Genomic DNA, 23,793 nt, shown 5'->3' with positions numbered 1-23,793 from the left:
AAAGAATCACTTCTGCCATTTGACTTTTGCCAAATTTTTTTCTGTATGTTATTTGTATAATAAAGATGTCATTTGATGGTCACATCGTCTCACTAATTCCATTTTTATCTCGCAAGGAAAGTAAAGATTAAAGGACTCCGAATACAGACATGTCCAGTGTAATGTCTGGTTATTTCTTATCTACATGACCCTCCAATATGGAATGAAAAATAATATTTTAGTTTAGTACACTCTTAAATGCGGAGCTTTCAGGGTTCTTTTAGTAAAGACAAATGTTCCTATATAAAACCATGAACACTCAGTGAATCGTTTGCCTGCTTAAGGGGTTCTTTGCATGAAAATGTTTTTTCTGATTCAAGGAAATTATGTTGTAAAATGGCTTTTCCATTGTTATGATGTCTCCCTTGTAAAAATAGAAGAATTTTTGGTGCTATAAAGAACCTGTTTCAGAATGGTTCTATATAGAACGATATACAACACATTCTCCATGCGTTCTATATGCTTTCCTAAAGAACCCTTGAAGGATCTTTTTGAAGAGTGTAGTTTTTAGTTTTGGATGTTGTAACTTTTTTTTTTTTTTTTTTAACTTTGGGAATAGTAACTCTTGTTTATATAAATATGACACTTAAGAAAAGCCATATGCTTATTTTAAGGATTTTACAAAGTTGGACATAATAGTTTTAATACCATCGCAAACCACTTTAAATAAACAATCCCTGTTAATATCATTTTACATACACAGATCAGGCCCAACATTATGACCACCTCCTTGTTTCTACTCTCATTGTCCATTTTATCAGCTCCACTTACTATATAGGTGTACGTGGTTCTACAATCTGCATACTTTGTTACCCCCTTTTACCCTGTTCTTCAGTGGTCAGGACCCCCATGGACCCTCACAGAGCAGGTAGTATTTGGGTGGTGCATCATTCTCAGCTCTGCGGTAACACTGGTGGTGGTGTGTTAGTGTGTGCTGCGCTGGTCTGAGTGGATCAGACACAGCAGTGCTGCTGGAGTTTTTTAACGCCTCCGTGTCGCTGCTGGACTGAGAATAGTCCAGCCAACAGTGTCCTGTGACAACTGATGAAGGACTGAAGGATGATTAACTCATACTGTACAGCAAGGGATGAGCTTTCATCTCCGGCTTTACATCTACAGGGTGGACCAACAATGCAGGTGTGTCTAATAGAGTGGACAGTGAGTGGACACACTGTTTAAAAACTCCACCAACACTGCTGTGTCTGATCCGCTCAGACCAACACAGCACACACTAACACACCACCACCACATCAGTGTTGCACATCAGTGCTGAGAATGATACACCACCCAGATAGTACTGGCTCTCTTCACTGACCACTGAAGAACAGGGTAAAAGGGGGCTAACAAAGTATCAGAGAAACAGATGGACTACAGTCTGTAACTGTAGAACTACAAAGTCCAGCTATACAGTACGTAGAGCTGATAAAATGGACAATGAGAGTAGAAACAAGGAGGTGGTCAGAATGTTAGGCCTGATTGGCGTAAACTACTCCAATTATTACAACTGTACAGATACTGCTGTATGCAAATTTTTGGGCACATCAAATATCTCGTTTTTGTTTTTTCTTGTGACAGCTGCACATCCTGCACATTTCGATGTACAATTTGTGTTTTTTTGGTAAATTGAACATATTTGGGGGGCTTTTATGCGACCCGTCCAGGGTGTTTCCTGCCTAACGCCCAGTGACTGCTGTGATAGGCTCCCCGGCATTGGGCTGTGGAGCAGTGGAACTGCATTCTGATGGAACCCCAAAAGAGTAGAGGCTGTTAATACAGCAAAGAGGGGAAAAACTCCCAATTAATACCCCTAATTGCAGAAGAAACATAGGATGAGAAGGTGTCTACACACATTTGGACATATTGTGTATTTGACCCTAATTGAGACTCAAGTATCTGGACGAGGCCTTAAAACTATAATCCTCGGCTCTTCTTTGGGAGACATTAATCAGCTAAGAAGTGTGTCTGACAGTTTTATTTCAATATATAAAAAGAAAAAAAAACATTTGCAATAATATACATTGACTAGATCACTAGAACCATACCACCAACACTTTTCTACACCTTTACAATGACCCCCTGCATTTCCCACATATCCACTCATTTAAAATAACAGAGCACAGGCTAATGAAGATCAGATCTGGCTGACGAGCTCACTTTGTGTTCATTTACTGGTTTGATGTATGTAATCTAGACATAAGAAGCACATTCGGTGATGCAGCAGAAGGGACAATGAAAATTAAGCATATAAATAATAAAATATCACACAAATAAAAAATAAGTTTAAATAAATAACCAAAAACCCACGACACGGATGGCCATAACAGAGGAACTGAGATGCTTACATATCTGATAAAATTCCCGATCCGTCTTCCGTAAACATGTCTCACCTTCTTTTTAATGCGATACAATGTTCCTGAGAATGTATTTGCATTCACTTCTAGATGTGACCTGGTTTCTTTGCAAGTGGGCAGAAAGTGCCTCGTTTCAAGTTACAGATGCAGGCAAATATCATTTGAACAAATGTGAATGGATAGTGATACACCTTTACCTGATGCAGCTGCCATGCGGGGAAGAAAAAGAAGTCCCCAGTGACATGGGTTTAAAACGAGGTTATCTCAACTCAAATGGGTGGTGAAACTGGACTCCTGTAGGTCACTAAAGAGAGACCTGTGGGTGACGTGCATGAGCTTTCTCTAATGCATGCTTGATTTGAAGCCTTATATCATACGGGCCAACAAATAGGCTGAAAAGCAAAATAGTGGCCTTTGAGTTTATTCCAGTGAGACAGCACACAAAACCTGATTTGTACCATTCAACAATAAAAAAAGGTCTCTTCACCAGCTTGTGCTAAAGGTACAGTGTCCAGAGGAGATATTATTAGCCCCAGTGAAAAAATGACCCACATATGAAAATGTCTTTCAATGAATGTTGCACAGACAATGTAATTAGCATCACTCGCTCTTGTCATATGTAAAATAAGCTGATGCTCTCAAAGCCTGTCACTCCACCTAATAGTGTCTGACATAAGCCTAAATGCTATGTTACACTATCTTTGTGGAACACAGTAATCACACACCATACTAAGCTGTCTAACACACAACTGGCCAAATGTGGACGTACTAGATTTCTGAGAACCCTTGCTATGTGACATCTATATTTTAACCAAATGTTTTTTTCTGTTTTTATCTGAACAGACTCATTTTGAACTTTTAGAATTACACATAATGAATATGATGTTGCAGGTTGCGAGGGATTGGTTTGAAAATAATTATTTTAGCTTTACTTCGGTCTATTTCTAGGAAACCCTGATAGCAAGCATGTTTGGGCCGGATTACCTCAGCCGTCACAAAGCCCTCCGCAAACTGTTCACCTTAGATATTTTCATTTTAACTTTAACGAAGTAAAGAAGTGTTTATATCTCAGCTAAACGGCTGTTGTATTCTTCTAGTATATTATTTTTTTGTTTGTCCGTTTGTAAAAAGAAGCACAGCAGGTCTTTCTGATACATTTCATGTTCTGTGTCAAGTCTGTTAGCTAATTTTGCTAATGTAGCTAAGCTAACAGCTCACTACCTGCTTAGGTAGCCTACCAAGCAAGCTCAGTGAAACGTCTGTGAACATCAGAGCTTCTTGATGTGAGGCGAATGTTTAATTTCTGCAGGTTAAAGTACCACATTTGGTCATAAAATATGCTGTACCCGTGTCCTCTTAAAATATTTTGGGGTGGAAATAAAACCACTATCACCTAACAGTGGGCTGTCAGGAGGCTTCGTCTCAAACGCAGCCCAGACCGTAAAGGGAGCTTCTCGGTTTGGGACACAGCCTAGAAATCGTGCGGAAGCTTCTAAACTCGTTACTGTGGAGACAGGAACGCCCCTTGCTTGACCAACCACCAATCAGAAGTCGACTTTCGTTTTTGGCTCCTCCCAGTCGACTCAGGCCGCTCGGGATGAGGGAGACGGGAGACCTCGGTTGGAAACGGGAGCGCGCACGGCGAGAAGGGACTCTGCGGTTTCGTTAAACAGGAGACGCTGAGTTCGGCCTGAGATCAACATGGAGGGAATTAACATTACACCGTAGGACTCTCACCGGACGCCGCTTGAGACATGGGAAAATGGGAGTTAACCATGGTAAGGCTGTCTAGTGTCTTAAATCAGGATAGTGAAGTTTGTCTTCTCTCGTTTTAAAAGTGCTTTGTTTACAGTACGTTCAGAAACACCACTGTAGTTCTTTACTTGCTGTGAATGTGTGAAGGTAACTTACAGTGAACTGAAGGCTCAAATATGGAGTTAAGGTGGGTAGACTACTCCAGGGACATTTCTGTCTCTCTCTCTCTCTCTCTCTCTCTCTCTCTCTCTCTCTCTCTCTCTCTCTCTCTCTCTGTCTCTCTCTCTCTCTCTCTCTCTCTCTCTCTTGCCCTCTGTCTCTCTCTCGGTCTCTCTCTGTCTCTATCTCTCTCTCTCTGTCTCTCTCTCGGTCTCTCTCTGTCTCTGTCTGTCTCTCTCTCTCTCTTGCCCTCTCTCTGTCTCTCTCTCTCTCTCTCTCTCTTGCCCTCTCTCTGTCTCTCTCTCTCTCTCTCTCTCTCTCTCTGACTCTCTCTCTCTCTCTCTCTCTCTCTGTCTCTCTCTCTCTCTCTCTCTTGCCCTCTCTCTGTCTCTCTCTCTCTCTCTCTCTCTCTCTCTCTCTCTCTCTCTCTCTCTCTCTCTCTCTCTCTCTCTCTCTCTCCCTCCACCTGCTCTTCATATATCACTGCTCACTATGTGGACTGACTGACAGACTCGGTGTCTTGGTGCTGGTCGAAGGCGAGGGGTGTTTTGAGTTTTTGTGTCAAGGCCAAGTTTCTCTAAGTGTCGTCTAAGTGTCGTGGCTGCAGCTCAGTGCATTTAGTCATTTAGTTGTTTCGGTTCAAGCCAAGTTTATTTATTCACACGTCGCCACTTTCTCTTTCCACCCTGTTCTCTCAGTTCCTTCATCATTAATCACTGTTTACTTCACATGCAGCATGAAAACAGTCTAACGCACTAATTTACCATGTTCTGTGAGTCTTGGGTGTCTTCATCTGTTTGGTTGAAGCAAATACATTAATTAAAATGACTGTGACAAGCCAAACTGTGGTTATTCCAGTCTATGACTGTTATTAATAACAAAAACGACTAGTTACCAGTTTTAAATGATATTAATACTTACTGTAACTTCTCACACTAGTCTTACGGCAGCAAACAGAGCCTGAAAGGCATCATTTGCAATGGTCAAAAGCAATATTGGGGCGCTCTCTGCATGCAGTTTATGTCTTGTTTATTTACTAGGTTATCATGTTGTGTGAATCTCCACAGTATAAAGAGTTTAATTCTGAAATGCTGTATGCTCATATGAAACAACTTGTGATATGAGGCGTTTTGGAAAAGGCAACAACGGACATTTTTATTTACGGGCATTTTTTTTTTCTCTAATAAAGGTGGTTTAAATCATAAAACAGCACTGAGATGCAGAGAGGGATTTACACCCATTAGAACAAACCCCTGTGTTATGTATAACAAGGTTATCACAATTTCAATATAGTATAAACTATTTGAAAAAAAAACCTTTATCAGTGAGGGGAAAGTGAGAGAGAGCAGTGAGAGGCTTAAGGAAATGAAGCCGTAACATATAAATAGTGTTGACATTTCAGTTTTGTGGGGTTGAAAATGGAGACATACTACTTCAGGGTTAATATGAGGCAATCTGTTTAATAAGACCACTGTTCTGCACAAAGACATGCTAGTTTAAAGACTTCTGAGATGACATGCGCCATCCTGTCTAACACATACTTTGAGAATTTTAGAAAAGAGACATTTGAGCACATAAAATATCAACAATCGGATCAAATATTGACCTCAGGATCTCTAATGGTATCAAACCTAAACGCCTGTATGCATACACCCCTAATGAATAGCCTTCCCAAATAGATAACATGTCTCTTTAGCTCAGAGCTCCTTTCTCGCACTGTGTCTCATTGTCAGGCATTATATAAGAGTGACGCACTGGGCAATGCAAAACTCACCCACAGCTGATTTGGCTGTGGGTATGAGCCTCGTATACCGCTGGTTGACTGCTGTGTGCTTCTTTGGCTCTCTCACATGGACACTGGGATGGATAAAAGCAGTTTGTTCTGCAGCTTGCATGGCTGTCTTTGTATCTGTGCAGCTTGGCTTAAGGACAGAATTATCTCACTTGATTTGACCAGGAACGCCCATGACGATCTCTGGGTGTCTCTTGGATAATTGAAACAGTGTTATACAACTAGTTGGATCATGCTTATCACAGAACTCTTTGAAACTTGGGTCTGCGTTGTATATGACTGTAATCAACAGGACATTTGTTTGCATATGTGTCAATAAATCACTTTATTGCAATGCACCTGGGCTTCAACCTAGAGCAAAAGTCATGACACTGCTGAGCGTATGATCTTTACGTCATGTGAAAGAATGGAGATGTGTAAAATGATAGAAGAGCTGGACTAGTGCGCTCAGCTGGTGGCCATTCTTCTCGGGCCTGCACACTACTGATGCGAAACGTGACACTTGTGACCTGATTGTATCAGGCTCCAGTGCAGGCAGTGTAACAGAGAGAAACTCTGCCTGACCGAGAGCAGTAAGTAGGAAAGGTGTGAGTGAAGAGATGAAAATGCCGTCCTTGTGGGTTTGCAAAGTTCAGGGGTTGGGAATAGAGCAGGCACGCCAGCCCTGGTCTGGGAGGGCCTCGTCTCCAGCTGCATGCAGTTTCAATCCACATCTGAACAGAGTGTGTGGTTTTTATATTGTATATGTGGCAGCATACACTAACTAGACTTGTGTCACTTGGTATCAGCTGGTATTAGATATTAGTACTGATGCATTTTATGAGATCGAGTATGAGTAAAGGACTGATACCCAGTATCGGTGTCATTGCATCCCTAGTTTTAATATTGTTTTACATGGAATTTCACTATCAGACACGTTAGATTCAGGGATCACTATATCAGACGTGTAAACCTTTAGATTATTCTGTATGAATATTTCACATTATTAAGCAAATTGTTGCTCTCAGAACAAAGTGGTGTGTCCAAAATGATACCTTTACAGGAAAAAGGGGGAAAAATCCTAATTTATAGTGGAAGTTTGCGGAACTGGTTTTAATATGTATTTTTTATTGTTGATGTATCCATCATTAAATTTTAACGCAGTATCAGGGGCGACTCGTTTTAAAATATGCAAAAAGGTAAACAGTAAAAATGGAGATACAGCCTTTTTTTTGCGATAGTGACTAAACGCTTTTATTCACAGCCCCCCGGTATAGCAGTTCTGTTTATTACATTGTGACATTAAACCTTCAATTTTATGCGTGTGGTGGTGTGGTGGTGTCATCCACTGTCCATTTGCAGTAGATGAAAAGAACGCATGCATCAGTGCGTGTGCAAACTTTGAAATGTGGTGCTGAATTATTGGATATAATTATCTGGGTAATTCCAGTATCTAACTGATAATAATAAAGTTTGCGCCTCAAGATAGAATATAATTAACACTGGAGTATAACTGTGTTAGTGTGAGTGTAACGGAGAGTAAATAGATCCAGGCGCAAGGCTGTTTCCTTCTGAAGTACAGCGACAGTGACCATTAAAGGAAACTTAAAGAGTTGGATGGAAAGTTACATGTACAATAGAGTACAGTAGATTCGTCATTGCAGACGGCGGGGATAGCTGGTAATCGATATGTAATATTAATGCAGATTATTATTGCTGTGTTTCTTATTGTAAGATCTTATTGTCCTTGTTATGTAACGATTTTCCAGGTGTTCTTCCTTTGAACCGTTCCTCCAGCCATGGTTCTTTTTGTTCACCTGGTTCATCCATTTACATCAAACAAAGGACACCTCTCATGATTATTCATCAGAAACAATAATGAACTCATCCTCCATTTAGAGTTGGAGATCAAAGGCTGCACCTGAGGCAGCTAATAACTGTGAACACAGGAACTTTCAGACAGCGTGTTCTTAGTAGTTCGGCGCTGCTCATACATTATTGATGGAACCTTATTGATCAATTGACACGAAATGTGAGCCCACATTCACAAACAGGAACATTTCCTTAGTAGGAATTCCAGTTAAAATATGTCCTAGCTCTGCGGTTAGTTAGGCCTGTCACAATTATTAAATAATCACCTGATTGCAGTTATTGGAGCTTATTGCAATTATTTAAGCACACCAGAGTTGGTAGATTTCTCATTCATATGTTTATGCTGCAGAAAACAGAATATAAATTGTGTGTCTTTTGATTAGAACCAGAATCAGAATACTTTATTGATCCCAGAGTTGCAATCATTTATGTAAAAGAATAAACACTTTAATAATTTAGAACAAAAAGAGAAATTTGAATATGTACACAAGATTAAAGTTCTTATAAGTCTTATTCTTATAGCAGTGGTTGGGATAATGTAGTGGTTAACACCTCTGCCTTTACACTATAGACTGGGGTTCAATCCCCCACCTGGGTAAACACCTTACACTATACCAATAAGAGTCCTTGGGCAAGACTCCTAACACCACCTTGGCCTACCTGTGTAAAATGATCAAATTGTAAGTCGCTCTGGACAAGAGCGTCAGCCAAATGCCGTAAATGTTATGAATGCAGTAAAATGGTGGTGACTGTGGTAATAAATATGAAGCACCAGTTAAGGCACACATAATTATTGTTATTACACATATGAACAGTACAGTTTGGTATTGAGTATTGCACAGAGGAACCACACATTTTGAATCATCAGTTGGGTTGAAGCAAATACATTAATTAAAATGACTGTGACAAGCCAAACTGTGGTTATTCCAGTCTAAGTTACCAGTTTTAAATGATATTAATACTTACTGTAAATTCTCACACTGGTCTTACATCAGCAAACAGAGCCTGATAGACATCATTTGCAATGTTCAAAAGCAATATTGGGGCTTTTTCCAGGCTAAAATGATCTTTTACTCATTTACAGTCAACCAGAAAACTAATAACCAGCAACAACCAGGTGTACTAAATGTTGTTATGTTATAACTGAAGTTTAGGGCATGAATATGCCTGCAACCCCTCCTTCATCCAAACTAACGCCCATCCTCACCTTCCGTTCCCAATGACGAAGGTTTCGCAGTCCCCACCACGACCCCATCTCCTCCCTCTTCCTCAGTCCTGCAGCAGTCCTACTACAGCTATGAGGGGGTCTGGCCTTGTAGCTTCAGGCAGAGCCTTCCCAGAACTCCAGCACAGGTTCTCAGAGTTCTCCCCCTCCCTCAATCAGTCTTCCTTCATAGTACCACCATGTTGAAGTCTGAACTGGAAATCAAAATGATCCCAGTAACGAACTAAAAGCTTAATTAAGACAAGTAAAAGTACTGAAATATTAACGGGACAAACATTAGTGCCACTTTCTTAGTTAGTGTTTTGTTGCAGATTCATTCTGTTCGCTGTTAGAAATAAAGGTACTGCACAGGTACATTTTCATTCATCAAGGTACAAACACTGTAAATGTTCAATTGTGAACCTTAAACATGTTTTTTCCCAGGTGAAAAGTACAGATTTCTACCACTTCATAGCAGAATGTTTTAAAACAGAGCAATAAAATGAAAACCTGGAGACGAGACGGAGTTTGTGGAGTCAGTACAGCTTAGAAAATATCATTTCAATAAATTATGTTACAGTTTTGTTCCCTGACTGAAGGTACTGAGATGTACCCTTGAGGGTCCCACCCCAGTGACAAGAGAGGTACTGCCCCAGTGACAGTTTCCTTTGCTTGTTTGATGACAATTTGAAGTATTCTAGAGATGAAGCTCATGAGTTTGAACAGCTGAAGCTCCACCAGGGTTGTTGGATGTTCTCTTTTTGTTGGTCAGAGAATTTTGACCACCTCTTGTCTCTTTTCACTGTTTATTTATTAAGTAATTCAGGTATTTTCAGTGTATCTGTACTCCTTCCCACATGTTGTTACCAAGAGACAACATTTCTTGACAGATGAACTCAACTCCATGTTCAAGTTTTCTAAAGCAATATCTTTCAGAATGCTATTGAAATTTTGAAGTATGTATGTTAGTTTGTGGCTCTCTGGAATGGCAGTGCGATCTCTGGTCTGAACATGACGTGTGTTTTTTGATTAGTGTCTTCTATTTCCATTGTTTTTGTAGTAAAATAAAGGGTGAAGTACAGGTTTTCTAGCTTACTGTTGATATAAAGTCTTCCCAGTTTCTCTACTTTCCAAAAAAGTATTCTGAGATCTTTGAAAGGCTATACATGGTGTTGAGAGCATTTATTTTATTACTCGATTAATCATTAAAGTAACGGTTAGATCACTTGATGATTAACAGTGACAGCCCAATAAAATGTGATCAGTGATACACGTTGAACCTTGGGAATGTAGCTGAAATCAGCCTTCATGGGTGGCTCACCTGGGGAATCGCATGTTTGGCTTGCTGTTGTTGCTCTAATGGACCATAAATAGTAGTCTAAATACCACACAGCTGCTCATTATGAGCTTTTGCGGTGGTCTGTAGTTAGGTTACTCAGCGAGACATTAGCCAGTGAGAAGATCACCTGTGTTTCCAATCACACGCATTATTCCTGTGTTGACTTGTACTGTACTGTGTCTTTTGCTGACATCAACTGTTGGCCCATTTTCTGCAGGGGTTAGCGTGTGTTGAGTGTTTCTTTGAGTGTTTGCTGTTGGTTACACTCCTCCGCTTTTAGCTGACTGCTCAGGCTTCAATGTTGTTTCCCAAAACACAAGTGACTAAGGGCTGCTGGTAGCTGTAGGTTGGACTAAACAAAGGAGAACGGAACAGTGAGACTATGAGAAAATGTGTCTCCCTTCAAAGTCATTTATGTGGGAGGTATGGCCAGAACTTCATATTCATCCATTGTTTCAGTATATCGCTGTGGTGTGTGTGTGTATATATATATATATATATGCCCCAGTTGCCTAATGGACATGTTACATTGCCCCTAGGTGTGAGTGTGTGAGTGACTGTCTGTGTCTGTCTGTCTGCCCTGCAATGGACTGGCGACCTGTCCAGGGTGTATCCTGCCTTCCGCCCGATGACCGCTGGGATAGGCTCCAGCATCCCCCCGCGACCCTGACTGAGAAGCGGCTTAGAAAATGGATGGATGGATGGATGGATGGATATATGTATGCATGTGTGTGTGTGCATTTGTGTATGTATGCATTTGTGTGTGTGTGTGTGTGTGTGTGTATATACACACACACACACACACACAAACACACACACAATTTTGCCAAAAGTATTTGCTCGTCTGCCTTCACACGCATATACAATTGAGTGAGATCCCATTCTTAATCTATTCTAATATAAATATTCTAGGACGTCCCTAAAATGCTAAAAGCAGAACTGAACAACGTTAGATAAGATTAAGGCCGGCGCTAAATTATGTTTTATGTCGGACGTCATTTGTCCCAAATGTTCTTTCAAGACACTTGTGCTTACAGTTATAACAGTCAGGCATGGTTGGAATTAGGTAAATATTAAAAGTCAGGCATGCTATGAGTAGCAGCTGAACTGCAGGGCCTTGAGGACCTGGCCTCGAGACTGTGATATCAGTCAGTGCAAGAGAAAACAGAAGTGCACTGTAAACATTCCTACCTCAGCCATTCAGCTAAATGGTAAAAAATGTATTTTGTAAATTTGAGCACATGCTTGTTTATAGCACATCAGTATAAAGGTCATGACAAAACCAGGACAGTGGATGAACTAGTATATTGCTGACTACTGTGCAGGGTTGCCAACTTTGGTAACTGGGGTGAGATTTTCAGTTTTGCGTATCCATATACAGTTCATAGTCATTAGCACATTATTGCACTCATGCAGCTTGCAGACTCATGCCATTAATAATTTTAATCAAGTATATCTGGCTGTGTTGTTTAAAAGCCGGTAGAGTTAAATCATTTTTACTGTGATTGTTTTTATTTTTAATAAAACATTGAAATACATTTTCTCTCACCCTTTCTAGCTGGTCCAGATTTTATGGGTTTTAGAGAGTAATTAAGAAATGAAGTAATAAATAGTGAAAATGCTTTTTTCCAGGAAGTATTAAGTAAAGCAAATCCATTATATTTTAAAAGATGTATGTAGTAATTTGTACTGGATGACCTTTTTGAGTAACTACTCTAACAGTCTTGGAGGTAGATGATTAGTATATGAAATGATAGCAAACCATAGTTTAAACTTGGAACAAATTAGTAGCCACAACTGTGAAACTTGACAGCCTTCTGTGTTACTATATATAAATCTTACAGACCTCAACTGAACTGCAGAGTACAGGCTGTGCTGGGGTTGTGCATTAAACCAGTGATACTTAAACCACTGGATAGTCCCTGTGTGTTGGGAGTTGGAATTGAGTAATAAGGAAATATGGAAAAAATATGGAAAGTGGAATATCTGAGGGGTACCTGAGGGCTGGTTTGAGACCCAGTAAATTAAAGGAACAGTCCACTGTTTGTTAACCTAATTTGTATTTGCCACATATGCAGAATACATTTAGCTACCATGGACAAAACTTGTTGTGCTTCTCTGTAATTGGAAAAGAACCGAAAAAAGTGACTCAAAACACATAAGCTAACAGGCAAATAAGAAAGTGACATGCAGGTAAATATTAGACTAAAAGGCAGTATTATTTTAATGTGAAGTGCAGTTTATGCCAGTTTGAGCTAAATTTAAGTTTAATTGTGCTGTAATGTACAGGCCTATAATCAGGTCCTAGTTCAGAATTTGCTGCAAGCCTGTTACATAATGGAGAGTCAAGGTTACAGTACACACTGTAGGGGGTGTAAACATGCATCACTGCATAGTAAAGCACTGATCTGCAGGTTATGATTTAACTGCATCGGTTTTGGATTTTGTGGATTGCTATATTCAGTCACACCAGCAACCCTGAGGGAGAAGCGGCTTAGAAAATGTGTGTGTGTGTGTGTGTGTGTGTGTGTATTCAGTTTATTATTAAGAAAGTATTTTTTTTTGGCCAAAGTAAAAATCTCGGGTTATTTTCAAGCAAAGAACAAGCAAATAACAAGCTCTTGTCCTGTTGTTTTGATTGTCTGTATGATAATCTGTGTCAATTGTTATTTTAATCACATTTGATATATTTTAAAATCCAAATCATACAAAAACAATCAAATGAATTTGTGGTGATATTTAACGTTTTATTATGCCTTGAATGGTTTCTATAAGGCTCTCCTGTTCTATAATCATAATCAAATGCAAAATCAGAGATTTACATCCTTGACAAATACATTATTCAGCGCTAAAAAGTTTGTGTTTTATGTTTTATTCCAGAATCCAGTTCAGGAGTGGGGGGAGGAGATTGAAGATGGTGCAGTGTTTGGGATCACCCTGCGCAGAGAGCCCGTCCAGCAGTCCAGCGAGGCCACAGAGCCATGTCCTTGTTCTGCGTTCGTGCAGTACCGCACATGTAAGGTACGGAGGCTGAAAGCGGCCACTCTGGAGCGGCTTGTAGCTCACCTGCTCGATCCCTGCTGTCAGGAACAGGACTATGGGAGGATACTTCTGTCCACATACCGCACCTTCACCAGCTCCAACGAACTCATCGAGATGCTTTTCCAGAGGTATGTGTGTGTTTGTTTGTGTTGGTAATAGGGGTAATAAAAAATGAAAGCAATAAAAAAATAAAACTCTTCAACTTCATTTTCAACACTGGCTAGCATCGTGCTGAGGGACGGGAGAGATAGAGAAAGGGCCATCCTGCCCACCCAGAGAAAGCAAGGCCAGTCGCGCTCACTTGCACGTCCGGCCACAGGAGATTTCTGGATGTTAGGGTCAACGCTTACGCTGTTGCACTCAAAGGCCCTGCATATTTTGCAAAAAAATAATTTATAGAAACCAAAACATTAAATTTGCCATAAAACATAACTGTCTCTAAGTGCCATGTTCTTGAGAGCCCCAAGGCTAACACCTTAGAATTAACTAGAACAGGCTAGCTAATGTTAAAGCTGTGCTTAATGTAAAAATACTGTGTGGACCACTGGTCTTTAAGATCACAATAATATGCAGCTGTGTTTCCGTTGTAGACAACAATTCATTATAAATGAATTGCCAGTTGTTGTGAAACAAAACCGCTTTTTGTTTGCTTTTGTTTTTTTTTCTGACATTGAAACTATGAGTAGGCAATATGATGATATTTTATTGTGATTGTGATAAATTACACCGCAATACGTTTTTCTGACCATGTTGACTATCTTCGTGCTTTCATAACACTGCATGTTTTATTAAAAATGCAACACAGTTAGTCCTGTTTAATACGATTTAATAAAAGGTAAAAAATGTTGTCATACACTTTAGTGGTGTTTTTTAATGTGGCACTGTCATTTTATTTCTTTAGGAAAACAAAAGATTGTGATATGTGTTGTGTATATATATTTCGCTGTAAAGAAATGTTTGTTTCATCTAAAAAAAATATGTGGTGACAAGCAGTTGAATTAGTTTTATTTTTTAGGTTGAACTGACAAACCATTTTACAGTGTAACCGTCCATATGTGGAATTACATTGTTTTGTTTGATGGAGGGAAAGAAAGCATAGGAGTCAAAATCATAGTCTTGTAACTGCTGTGACCAATTTTTAATTCTGATCCAAACTTTTTACACCTTTAGTCTGTAGGTTACTACTTGATTCCTATGGGCGTCTGTGATTTGCTTGACTTGCATTCCTGTGTACATGTGAGTGAGATTGTGTGCATATGTGGCTGGAAACAGTTGTATGTGCGTTTATGCGTGTCTGGTTTTGTTTTGTATCATTCAGACCCACCTGGAGTTTCCTGCTCTCATCACAATAATTAATTGCCATGTTCTTTTCACCATCGGCCTGTTGCCTTGAACTCACATCCCATGACTGGTCTCCATGGGTCACTGGAAATGACTCCATTTCTGTTATGAAAGAGGTGTTTCCTGGAGAAGTTATAAGCCTAGAGTGATTTCTCTTGAAATGTTGACACTATGGAGCATAGCCGGTACTAGTTTTCAAAGAGTCTGCCGTCATTCACTGAACTAATTTTCTCAGATGCCACAAGCCTTTTTTTATCTGTTCTTTACCCAAAGCAGACACATTCCAGAGAATCGGTGCGTCGCACCAGCGAAGTTAGTCTACAAAGCCTGCTCAAGGCTGTCTTGGGCGAAGGTGGAATGCCTAGTGTAAGGACATGTTCTTTAAAAAATACCACTTGGAAGGACAATAAACAAAGACAGGGTCATGTTAGACATATTATGTCATTCTTCCCAGACAGCCTGGCTGTGTCTCAGCATGTTTGGAGTGAGGGCAATTGGTGCTTTTGGCCAAATGCTCATTACAGGTGTGGAGGACTCCTGTTGTATTGTTCCCATCAGAAATAGAAGTGGCTGTGTTTTTTGCTGAGTGGTCTAATTGAACATGTGAATGTCTTGGTGTTTTTGCATAATCGTTTATAATAAGTCTTAACGTACCTTCATATTCATCCCTTTTCTTAGACACAACTTAAGCCTGTTTCTGCACTAATAATAACAGATGAATTGTAAACAGTTTTGGTTCAGCTACTTTTTCAACACAATATGTTTTGTCTCTTGTCATAAACAGGGACATTCTAGCCTCTGAACTGGACAACAACAAATGTCATAAGAGGTAAGATGCATAGTATGTCATGGTAAAGAAATTCTTCCTGCTTTGGCTTTATTTCATTATAGATTTAATATCTTTAGCTGACAATTAATTTCCATAAAATTTGTCAATTTTGTTCAGTGTTTCCAACTATTAAAATCTTCAAGCCTAAAGTATTTGCTTCCTAGCTGTTGATACTTGATAGCTCCCAACTGGCAACAGAAAGAGCTAAAGCTCAAATAAACAAACATTACTCACCACTGGCCTCTAAAGGTGTTACAGCAGCTTTTTGTAAATGTGTGTGCCTCAACTCAGTGGCTTAAAACACACTCAGTTCACATTATATTCACTGCACTAGTAAACAAATTATTGTGAACAACTGTGGAAAATAATTGTGGTCATCTTAAACAATTTCAATAGGTTTCAAAAAAAAAAAAACTGTGACAGGCCTAGTAGATCTAAAAGGAATTCAAATATATTGATAGAAATAGTATTGGGGCTTCTAAAGAATGAATGCTTCATTGCTAATACTTGCTGGTGCTTGTTTCAGAACATCAAAGATTTGTATTCCGGGCACAGATTAAATCTGGAATGTGTGAATCACTCTGTAAATGAGTCAATATGGCTAGCTCCTAGGTTACGATTAGGGATAATTAATGACAAAAGTGCCTTCAGAAGTGGTTTGAGAATCTCAAAACAGGCCAGATTATCAGACCAGTCCTGCTAAAAATATTCTTATCATGGTTTTTGATAGGAAAACGCTCAGTATGTTGTTTTTATTTCAGCCCTTTGTGGACTTTGCTCCAGATTTGGTTGGAAGAGTTTTCTGAGGATTTCAGAGACTCTCCAATGCACTCTTCTTTGCGCTTGATGTGCCTTCAGCTGAGACGGCACCCATCTCTCTCTCCTCTGGCCAAGTGCTATGAGGCTCTCCTCAAGAGATTTCAAGCAGAAGGTCAGGCATTTGATGTTGCATTGCATGTTGTTCTAAATCACTTAAATCGTGATGGCAGAATCTTGCCTGTAAGATGTCTGTGCTCACTAACATCCATCCATCCATCCATTTTCTAAGCCGCTTCTCCGTCAGGGTCGCGGGGGGATGCTGGAGCCTATCCCAGCAGTCTTCGGGCGGAAGGCAGGATACACCCTGGACAGGTCGCCAGTCCATCGCAGGGCAGACACACAGACACAGACAGTCACTCACACACTCACACCTAGGGGTAATTTAGCATGTCCAATTGGCCTGACTGCATGTCTTTGGACTGTGGGAGGAAACCGGAGAACCCGGAGGAAACCCACGCAGACACGGGGAGAACATGCAAACTCCACACAGAGAGGACCCTGGCCGCCCGGCCGGGGAATCGAACCCAGGCCCTCCTCGCCGTGAGGCGACAGCGCTACCCACCACGCCACCGTGCCGCCCTGCTCACTAACAATGCAAACAATTTTTTTTCCCCATTCAGATGTTGTGAATAATGATCAGGCTGGTCTGGATGATGAGCCAGAAGGGGATCAGGAAGAGAAGGACTTGGAGACAGATGATCTAACCAATCAAGCAGAGTTCATGGACTTCACCATCACAGTACTCGCAGAACAGCTCACCAGGCTGGATGCAGTGAGTCTCAATACTATGTTTCCTTCTTCATTGCTTCTTCATACAAACGCATGTCCAGTCATACTTCAGTGTCCCTTTAATGTTATTCACCACTGTATGTTCTTGTAGGAGTTGTTTGTGAAGGTGGTGCCCTTTCAGTGTTTGGGCTGTGTGTGGTCTCAGAGAGATAAGAAGGAGAATCTCTCCCCCACCATCCGCGCCACCATTGCACAGTTCAACGCCATCACTAACCGAGTCATCACCTCACTGCTTTGCCCCTCCATCTGTCCTTCTTCCAGTCCGTTGTCCAGTACCACACAGAGAGCCAGAATCATCGAGAAGTGGATACGAGTGGCACAGGTTAGAACCTTTGCCAAGGAGTTGCATGCCAAGGAAACTCTATGAAAGTCTGTCCCTATCAGTTATATTAGGAATTATTATGCAAAAAGCCATGAGGAAAGTTTTTTTCAGAGATTCCCAAATGTGTAACCAACACATTATTGCTGTTAGGGAATGAGAACATGTATGAACATGTGTGGTATTTTTTTCCCTTCATGCAAAATTGTGATAATAATAATAAATGTTTGCGTAATTCTTGTGATATTCAGTTTAAATATCAGGACATGCCTAATTTCACACGAGTAACTTACAGGGCAGAACCATGAAACATTCAAACAAACATATATAACTTTCCAAAGATGCAAAATACTTTATTGGAATAAAATAAACAAGGAAACCTAATAAAGGCTGCATTAAAATGACATAAAAACACTTTGTGGACATTGTGTGTATATAAATCAGTGTGCCTATCAGGGTCTTTCTCGCTGTAAGGGAAATCTGTAGAATTTAAAATACATTGCCAGGAACATTACTAAGTAATCACCGCTGATTCACTTAAAAGGTACTTTTTGTATCATTGGTATTTTTCAATTGAGTTTATTCAAGTTTAATGAAGTTTGAGTAATCATGACAGTCAATATTCAACTAAAAGATATTTGTAGGTGTTTTTCCGTTCATATGAAGTGCTTTTAAACTACATTTACTGTTTTGTGTGATGATTTTGCCACTGTTTTGGGACCTGTGATGGTTCTTTATTTTCATTGGAACACCAAGGACCATTAAGACCTTATTTCTAATAATATATATTGTCAGGTGGTGTAATGGGTCGCTTTTAATTGCTCCCATAGGAGTGCAGACAGCTAAAGAACTTCTCCTCCCTGAGGGCCATCCTGTCTGCCCTGCAGTCCAACCCTATCTACAGGCTGAGGAAGACCTGGACCTCAGTGAGCAGGTAGACATTAAACCAGCACACTTTCAGAGGGTTTATTTAGCTGAGAGGTAAATCAAGCAAATGCTTACTGATTTCTCAAATGATGATGATGTTCCTGTACAGTTTTGTGGAAAATGACTTGGAGCTATTCTGACCGAATTACAGTGTGTTCTGGTTTGTTTATGTTTTGTAGCTGAGTTGTGCTCTGTACTTTTCCAGGGAGAGCCTGAGTGTCTTTGAGAACCTGTGTGAAACTTTCCCTGATGAAAACTGTGTACTGACTAGCAGAGAAATCCTTGTGGAGGTAAGATAACATTTCTTGGTGAATTTCCATCTCAACCTTAGCTAGACTGGTTTGGGCTAAAACCATGTGTTAACAGATACCTGATGTTCTGTGCAAAAGTCAAAGACCACCCTTATATTTTTTAATCTCTAGTAAAAGCACCCGTTAAGTACAAGTTATGCACTTAACAAAAGATTACATACACTCACCAGCCACTTTATTAGGTACACTAACTAATAAAGTTAGTAAAAGCTAGTAAAAGGTTGGACCCCCTTTTGCCTTCAGAACTGCCTTAATTCTTCGTGGCAGACTTTCAACAAGGTGTTGGAAACGTTCCTCAGAGATTTTGGTGGGTTATTTGAGTTACTGTTGCCTTTCTATCATCTGGAACCTGGCATTTTCGTCCACACAACTGACCGCTCACTGGATATTTCCTCTTTTTCGGACCGTTCTCTGTAAACCCTAGAGATGGTTGCGCGTGAAAATCCCAGTAGATCAGCAGTTTCTGAAATACTCAGACCAGCCCGTCTGGCACCAACAACCACGCCACGTTCAAAGTCCCTTAAATCCCCTTTCTTCCCCGTTCTGATGCTCGGTCTGCACTTCAGCAAGTTGTCTTGACCACCTCTACAGGCCTAAATGCATTTAGTTGCAGCCATGTGATTGGCTGATTAGCTATTTGTGTTAACAAGCAACTGAATAAAGTGGCCGGCGAGTGTAGAACAACTACCCATCCATTTTCTAAGCCTCTTCTCCGTCACTAATATAATACCATATTTTTCAGTATTTAGTTGTCCACTTTTTGCCTTTATTTCAGATTTCATTCGTTTTAGGACACTAGCTTTCAGTTTTTGAAAGAAATTTGCAAGGATTGCATTTTCTGCTTCTTGCAATCCAAGTAAACAAACACACTCAGTGATGTTGAAATCTGGACACTGGGGTGGTCAGTCTGTTGTACTGAGAACACTACTTTGTTTGATTTGCAGTTTTTTCCTTTTTGCAGTAACAACTTCTTGACAGCTACACATTCTTTGAGACCCATAGTATTGAGCTGCCTTTTCAAAGTGGTTGGGTGGGCAGAAACATCTGTGTATTTTCAGATTTGACGCAAATCTGGAGCTTGTTTTTTTCCGGTTACTCAAAGTTATTAACTGTTCATCTGTAGGTTTTGGCAGTCTACCAGATCTTGCAACGGGTTACTAGGAGTCCCAATGTCTATATATCTTTTTTGTATTTTAAATTATAGGTTCAGTTTTGTAACTCCTGTTTTTTTACTTATTTTCTTTTGACTTTTGGATTATTTTATATCTAATCTGAAAAATAACTTGCATGTAATGGTCATTTTGAATGGACATTAATTAAAGGTGGTCTCAGAGTTTTCACAGTACTTTAAAATATGCTGACATTCACCCAACACAAAAAACACCTCTCACCATTTGTTAATGTGTTAAAAGATTGTTAATTGTTAATCTTGACTATGTGTGATGTAAGGAGTGCTGTTATGAAGCGATTGTCCACATAGAGCCAGGCTCAGATAAGCTTATTTGGTAGGTGTTTCCCTGTTATTGTTTGTGTCCACTTGAAAGTTATTGTACAGTTTGCTCATCCCCTCTGTTCCAGTTTTTGGCAGTAGGGTGTGTTAACCACTGGACATAATGATAGCCAAATCAACTGTTGATTGTTGTTTTTTGGTGGTTACTGTGGAGATTTACAAGTTGAATTTAATACATATTAGCTGCTGATACAATGCTGTCCACACTCTTTTAATTTTGCTTTAGTCTAGAATTAGTTTCAGGTGTTCTTCATCTAAAATGAATTTCCAAGAAAACAGCAAAACATTTCAGAAAATGTTCTTACCTCAGTGTTCACTTCACAACAAAGGCATGCTTGTTTGCACTTTTTAAGAAAGCCATGAAGTTTAATCAGGTTTCTTAGCTAATTCCAGTGAACTTTTCCATTCCCTTGCCTTATTTTACCTCCAGAATTCAGTCAGTGTTATTCAGAAGTGGTGATATATACACATAGCTCTCTGTGGTAGCCAGTATGTATCACTGTAAAAGTAACTAAGGAAGAAATGACCATCGAATGAGTTCATTTGTTCTCAGGCTGTCAGATCAACATTTTGTAGTCTGATGATGAACTGAGTTACAAACAACATTACTAGTGGACTGCAGGACTGGAAACCTCTACAGTAACTCTTGCTGGTCTCAGTAGTCAACCAATGCTGAAGTGCATAGCACATGAAAAAGGCCTGTCCTTCTTATATCACTCACTACAGAGTTCTAGACCTCCTCTGGAAGAAACATCAACACAAGAACTGTGCGTCACAAGCTTCATGAAATGGGTTTTCATGGCTGAGCAGCTATACACAAGCCTAAAATCACAATGCACAGTGTTAAGTGTTGGCTGGGGACTCTAGAGCAGGAGAAATGTGTTCTTTGGAGTGATGAATCAAGCTTTGCTGTCTAGCAATGAAGGATGAATCTGAGTTTGGTGGATGCCAAGAACATGCTCTAGCATACAAAGACGTTTTATGCGATTATATACTTCAGAATTTTGGGGAAGGCCCTTTCCTATTCTGGCATGACAGGGTTTGATTAGTTTGGTGTAAATGAACCCCAGTAGCCTGTACAGAGCCCTGACCTCAACTCTACTGAACATCTTTGGGATGAATTGGAACGTTGATTTCGAGCCAGGCGTTCTCGTTCAACATCGGTGCCTGACCTCACAAATTCTCTCTTGACTGAATGGGCACAAATTCCCACAAACACACTCCAAAATCTTGTGGAAAACCTTCTCACAGGAGTGGTGGTTGTTGTAGCCACAAAGGGGGAAACAGGTCCACATAGGTGTGGTGTCCACATACTTTTGGCCATATAGTGTATGTTTAACCCCTTAACCTGACCAGTTTGCATTGAGGTCCCTGTAGTTGCTGAATAACAAGCCTTTGTATGTTGTAGGTGTGGGATGTTAAGGGGTTAAAGGTTTATTTCACTGACAGTGGGAGAGAGGGTGAAATGTGTGTGACATGTATGTATGTAAGGGTTATTTGATGATAATTGTCTCTCAACATGTTTCAGGACGGGAGCCAGGCAACTGTGGATAACATTTCGCCCAGCACGTCCAAGCGATGTCCCGTGCCCAGACAGATGGTAAAGCCCTTATATGAGTTTGCACAGAGACTATAAATAATCACTTCTTTTATTCTACTAAACAAAACCATGCTTCTTCCTCTAATCATAAAATATAAACGAGAAGGAAACTGCAAGGCCAGCAGATGTGTAAGCAATTTGGCTTCATGTCTGAAAAAGGAAGCAGGCTTAAGCCATAAAGTGGACTAGATTATGTCTATTCAGTGCTTTTTCAGGAGAGAAATAAAGAAATGAAAGGAAATCACATGCAGAAAGCTTTCTTTCCATTTTCATTTCTCTCTCTCTGTCTCTCTGATGATTAACTGCACTGAAGGGCAAGATATGAAATAAGCAGTACTGAGCAAACAGACACCTAATTCTATATTTTACCCTAAACATCACTGCCCTGTTTTTGAACACTGTGTTTTGTGTACAAACTGTATTCTCACAGTCTGTTGGCTATACTAACTGATCTCAGTTAATGACACTTCTGCTAATACCTGCACTTTTCCACAGAGTACCACCAGCGGAGTTGTGCCTTACCTGGGGACATACTTGACTGTGCTTACTATGCTGGATACAGCACTGCCTGACACTGTGGAGGTTAAATACAACACCATCTTATACTATATAATGAAAGCATTTCAGTGTCTGAGCTAGCATTTTCATTTTTATTGGAATGTGAATGAAGTGTACAGCTTAATTAGGGCTGGATGATATGGCAGAAATACAAAGATATAATAATGCTCTGTGTGCAATGAAACGTGTTCAGTGTTTTAAGTGCTGGCTAGATCAGTGATATTTTCAGAGAAGCATATCATAAATTATGCCACAATATGTTATCACAATAATGATAAATATCATTATATTGACCAGCCCTTAATTTAACTGGCCGTTCAAAAACAGTTTTTAAATGACAAGTTCCACCAATGATAAAAACCAAAGTTATTTTTAGCTGCTGTAATTTTGTGAATTTGTTTAGCACCGAAGTACATTGACTGAATTAGAATTTCCAAGTAAAACATGCTTTGACAGACTACACTAGACAGTGCTAACGGGTGAACTATTGAAAAAACAAAGTGCTGCAAACTAACAAAAGTAGCAGCAAAGTTCCCCTCAAACAATGTATCGTAGCACTATAAGAGCGAGAGCTTACCATCACATTGGAGTATGCAGATGCTGTTGCTCTCAGTGCACATTGGTGATGAAAATTGGAAATTGCTTCATGCTATTTTTATTTTCATCCTGCTTTCATGTGAGTTGTATGTACAAGTTTCACACAATTAAAATAATTTATAAATAAGTTATCAAATAATTAAAAGTAATAAATATATTTTGATGATGATTTGGTAATGTCCACTCCTATAGCTATAACAAAATGCACTGCTTTAAATGTCAAGAATATCTTTTTTAAGGCCAAATTTGAGCAAATAAGGTTTTTGTGTAGTTAATCATAATTCATTATTTTAATCGTTTCAATTTCTCAGTATTGGCTAAATTTTATTTTGGTATCACATTTTTGTTTGCAAGTAGATGCTTTATTGTGATTTGAATTTGATAAAAAGTTACTGTTGTGCATACAGGCTTGCTTTGCACAAAGAAAACTGCATTTGTGCTGTTTTTGTCATTAAAATATAGACATTAAAAATATTTTGGCATTAAAAATCTGGAACTGAAGATGGGATTTTGTTAATGCAGAATGTAAATTGAATGTGAATGTAATTCGTTGCATAACTTCCTGTGCAATTAATTATGTGCTTTTTAACATTAAAGTATTAAGATGCACTATAGAACTTTTGTATGTAGTTACCTGTTGCTAAGCCTTTATCAACATATA

General features: G+C 39.6%; 2 protein-coding genes across 6 annotated transcripts in view; both read left to right on the top strand.

Moving 5' to 3' along the window:
• The window catches only part of zgc:63569 (choline transporter-like protein 2), a 47,971-nt gene extending 47,821 nt beyond the window's left edge, over positions 1–150 (top strand). For all 3 annotated transcript variants that reach the window (XM_037544797.1, XM_037544796.1, XM_037544798.1), the window contains one exon: positions 1–150. This exon is cut by the window's left edge and continues 1,151 nt beyond it. The gene's annotated coding sequence lies outside the window, so the exon portion shown is untranslated.
• A 3,853-nt stretch (positions 151–4,003) lies between these two features.
• LOC108432062 (ral guanine nucleotide dissociation stimulator-like 1) overlaps positions 4,004–23,793 on the top strand; it is a 28,520-nt gene continuing 8,730 nt past the window's right edge. The window contains exons 1-10 of one of the 3 annotated variants that reach the window (XM_017705637.2): positions 4,004–4,168; positions 13,371–13,660; positions 15,658–15,702; positions 16,464–16,633; positions 17,142–17,293; positions 17,402–17,632; positions 18,460–18,563; positions 18,762–18,846; positions 21,906–21,977; positions 22,473–22,559. In XM_017705637.2, coding sequence (XP_017561126.2) covers positions 4,145–4,168; positions 13,371–13,660; positions 15,658–15,702; positions 16,464–16,633; positions 17,142–17,293; positions 17,402–17,632; positions 18,460–18,563; positions 18,762–18,846; positions 21,906–21,977; positions 22,473–22,559 — 1,260 coding nt within the window. In that variant the 5' untranslated portion in view covers positions 4,004–4,144. Of the gene's footprint in view, positions 4,169–13,370; positions 13,661–15,657; positions 15,703–16,463; positions 16,634–17,141; positions 17,294–17,401; positions 17,633–18,459; positions 18,564–18,761; positions 18,847–21,905; positions 21,978–22,472; positions 22,587–23,793 lie in introns of all 3 variants that reach the window. The other 2 variants (XM_017705636.2, XM_037544498.1) reach the window with 2 other exon arrangements.

The sequence above is a fragment of the Pygocentrus nattereri genome, chromosome 14 (assembly GCF_015220715.1).
Source record: "Pygocentrus nattereri isolate fPygNat1 chromosome 14, fPygNat1.pri, whole genome shotgun sequence".
Taxonomy (NCBI): Eukaryota; Metazoa; Chordata; class Actinopteri; order Characiformes; family Serrasalmidae; genus Pygocentrus; species Pygocentrus nattereri.
Note: the sequence above shows the minus strand (reverse complement) of the source record. Positions and strands in the feature narration are given on the sequence as shown.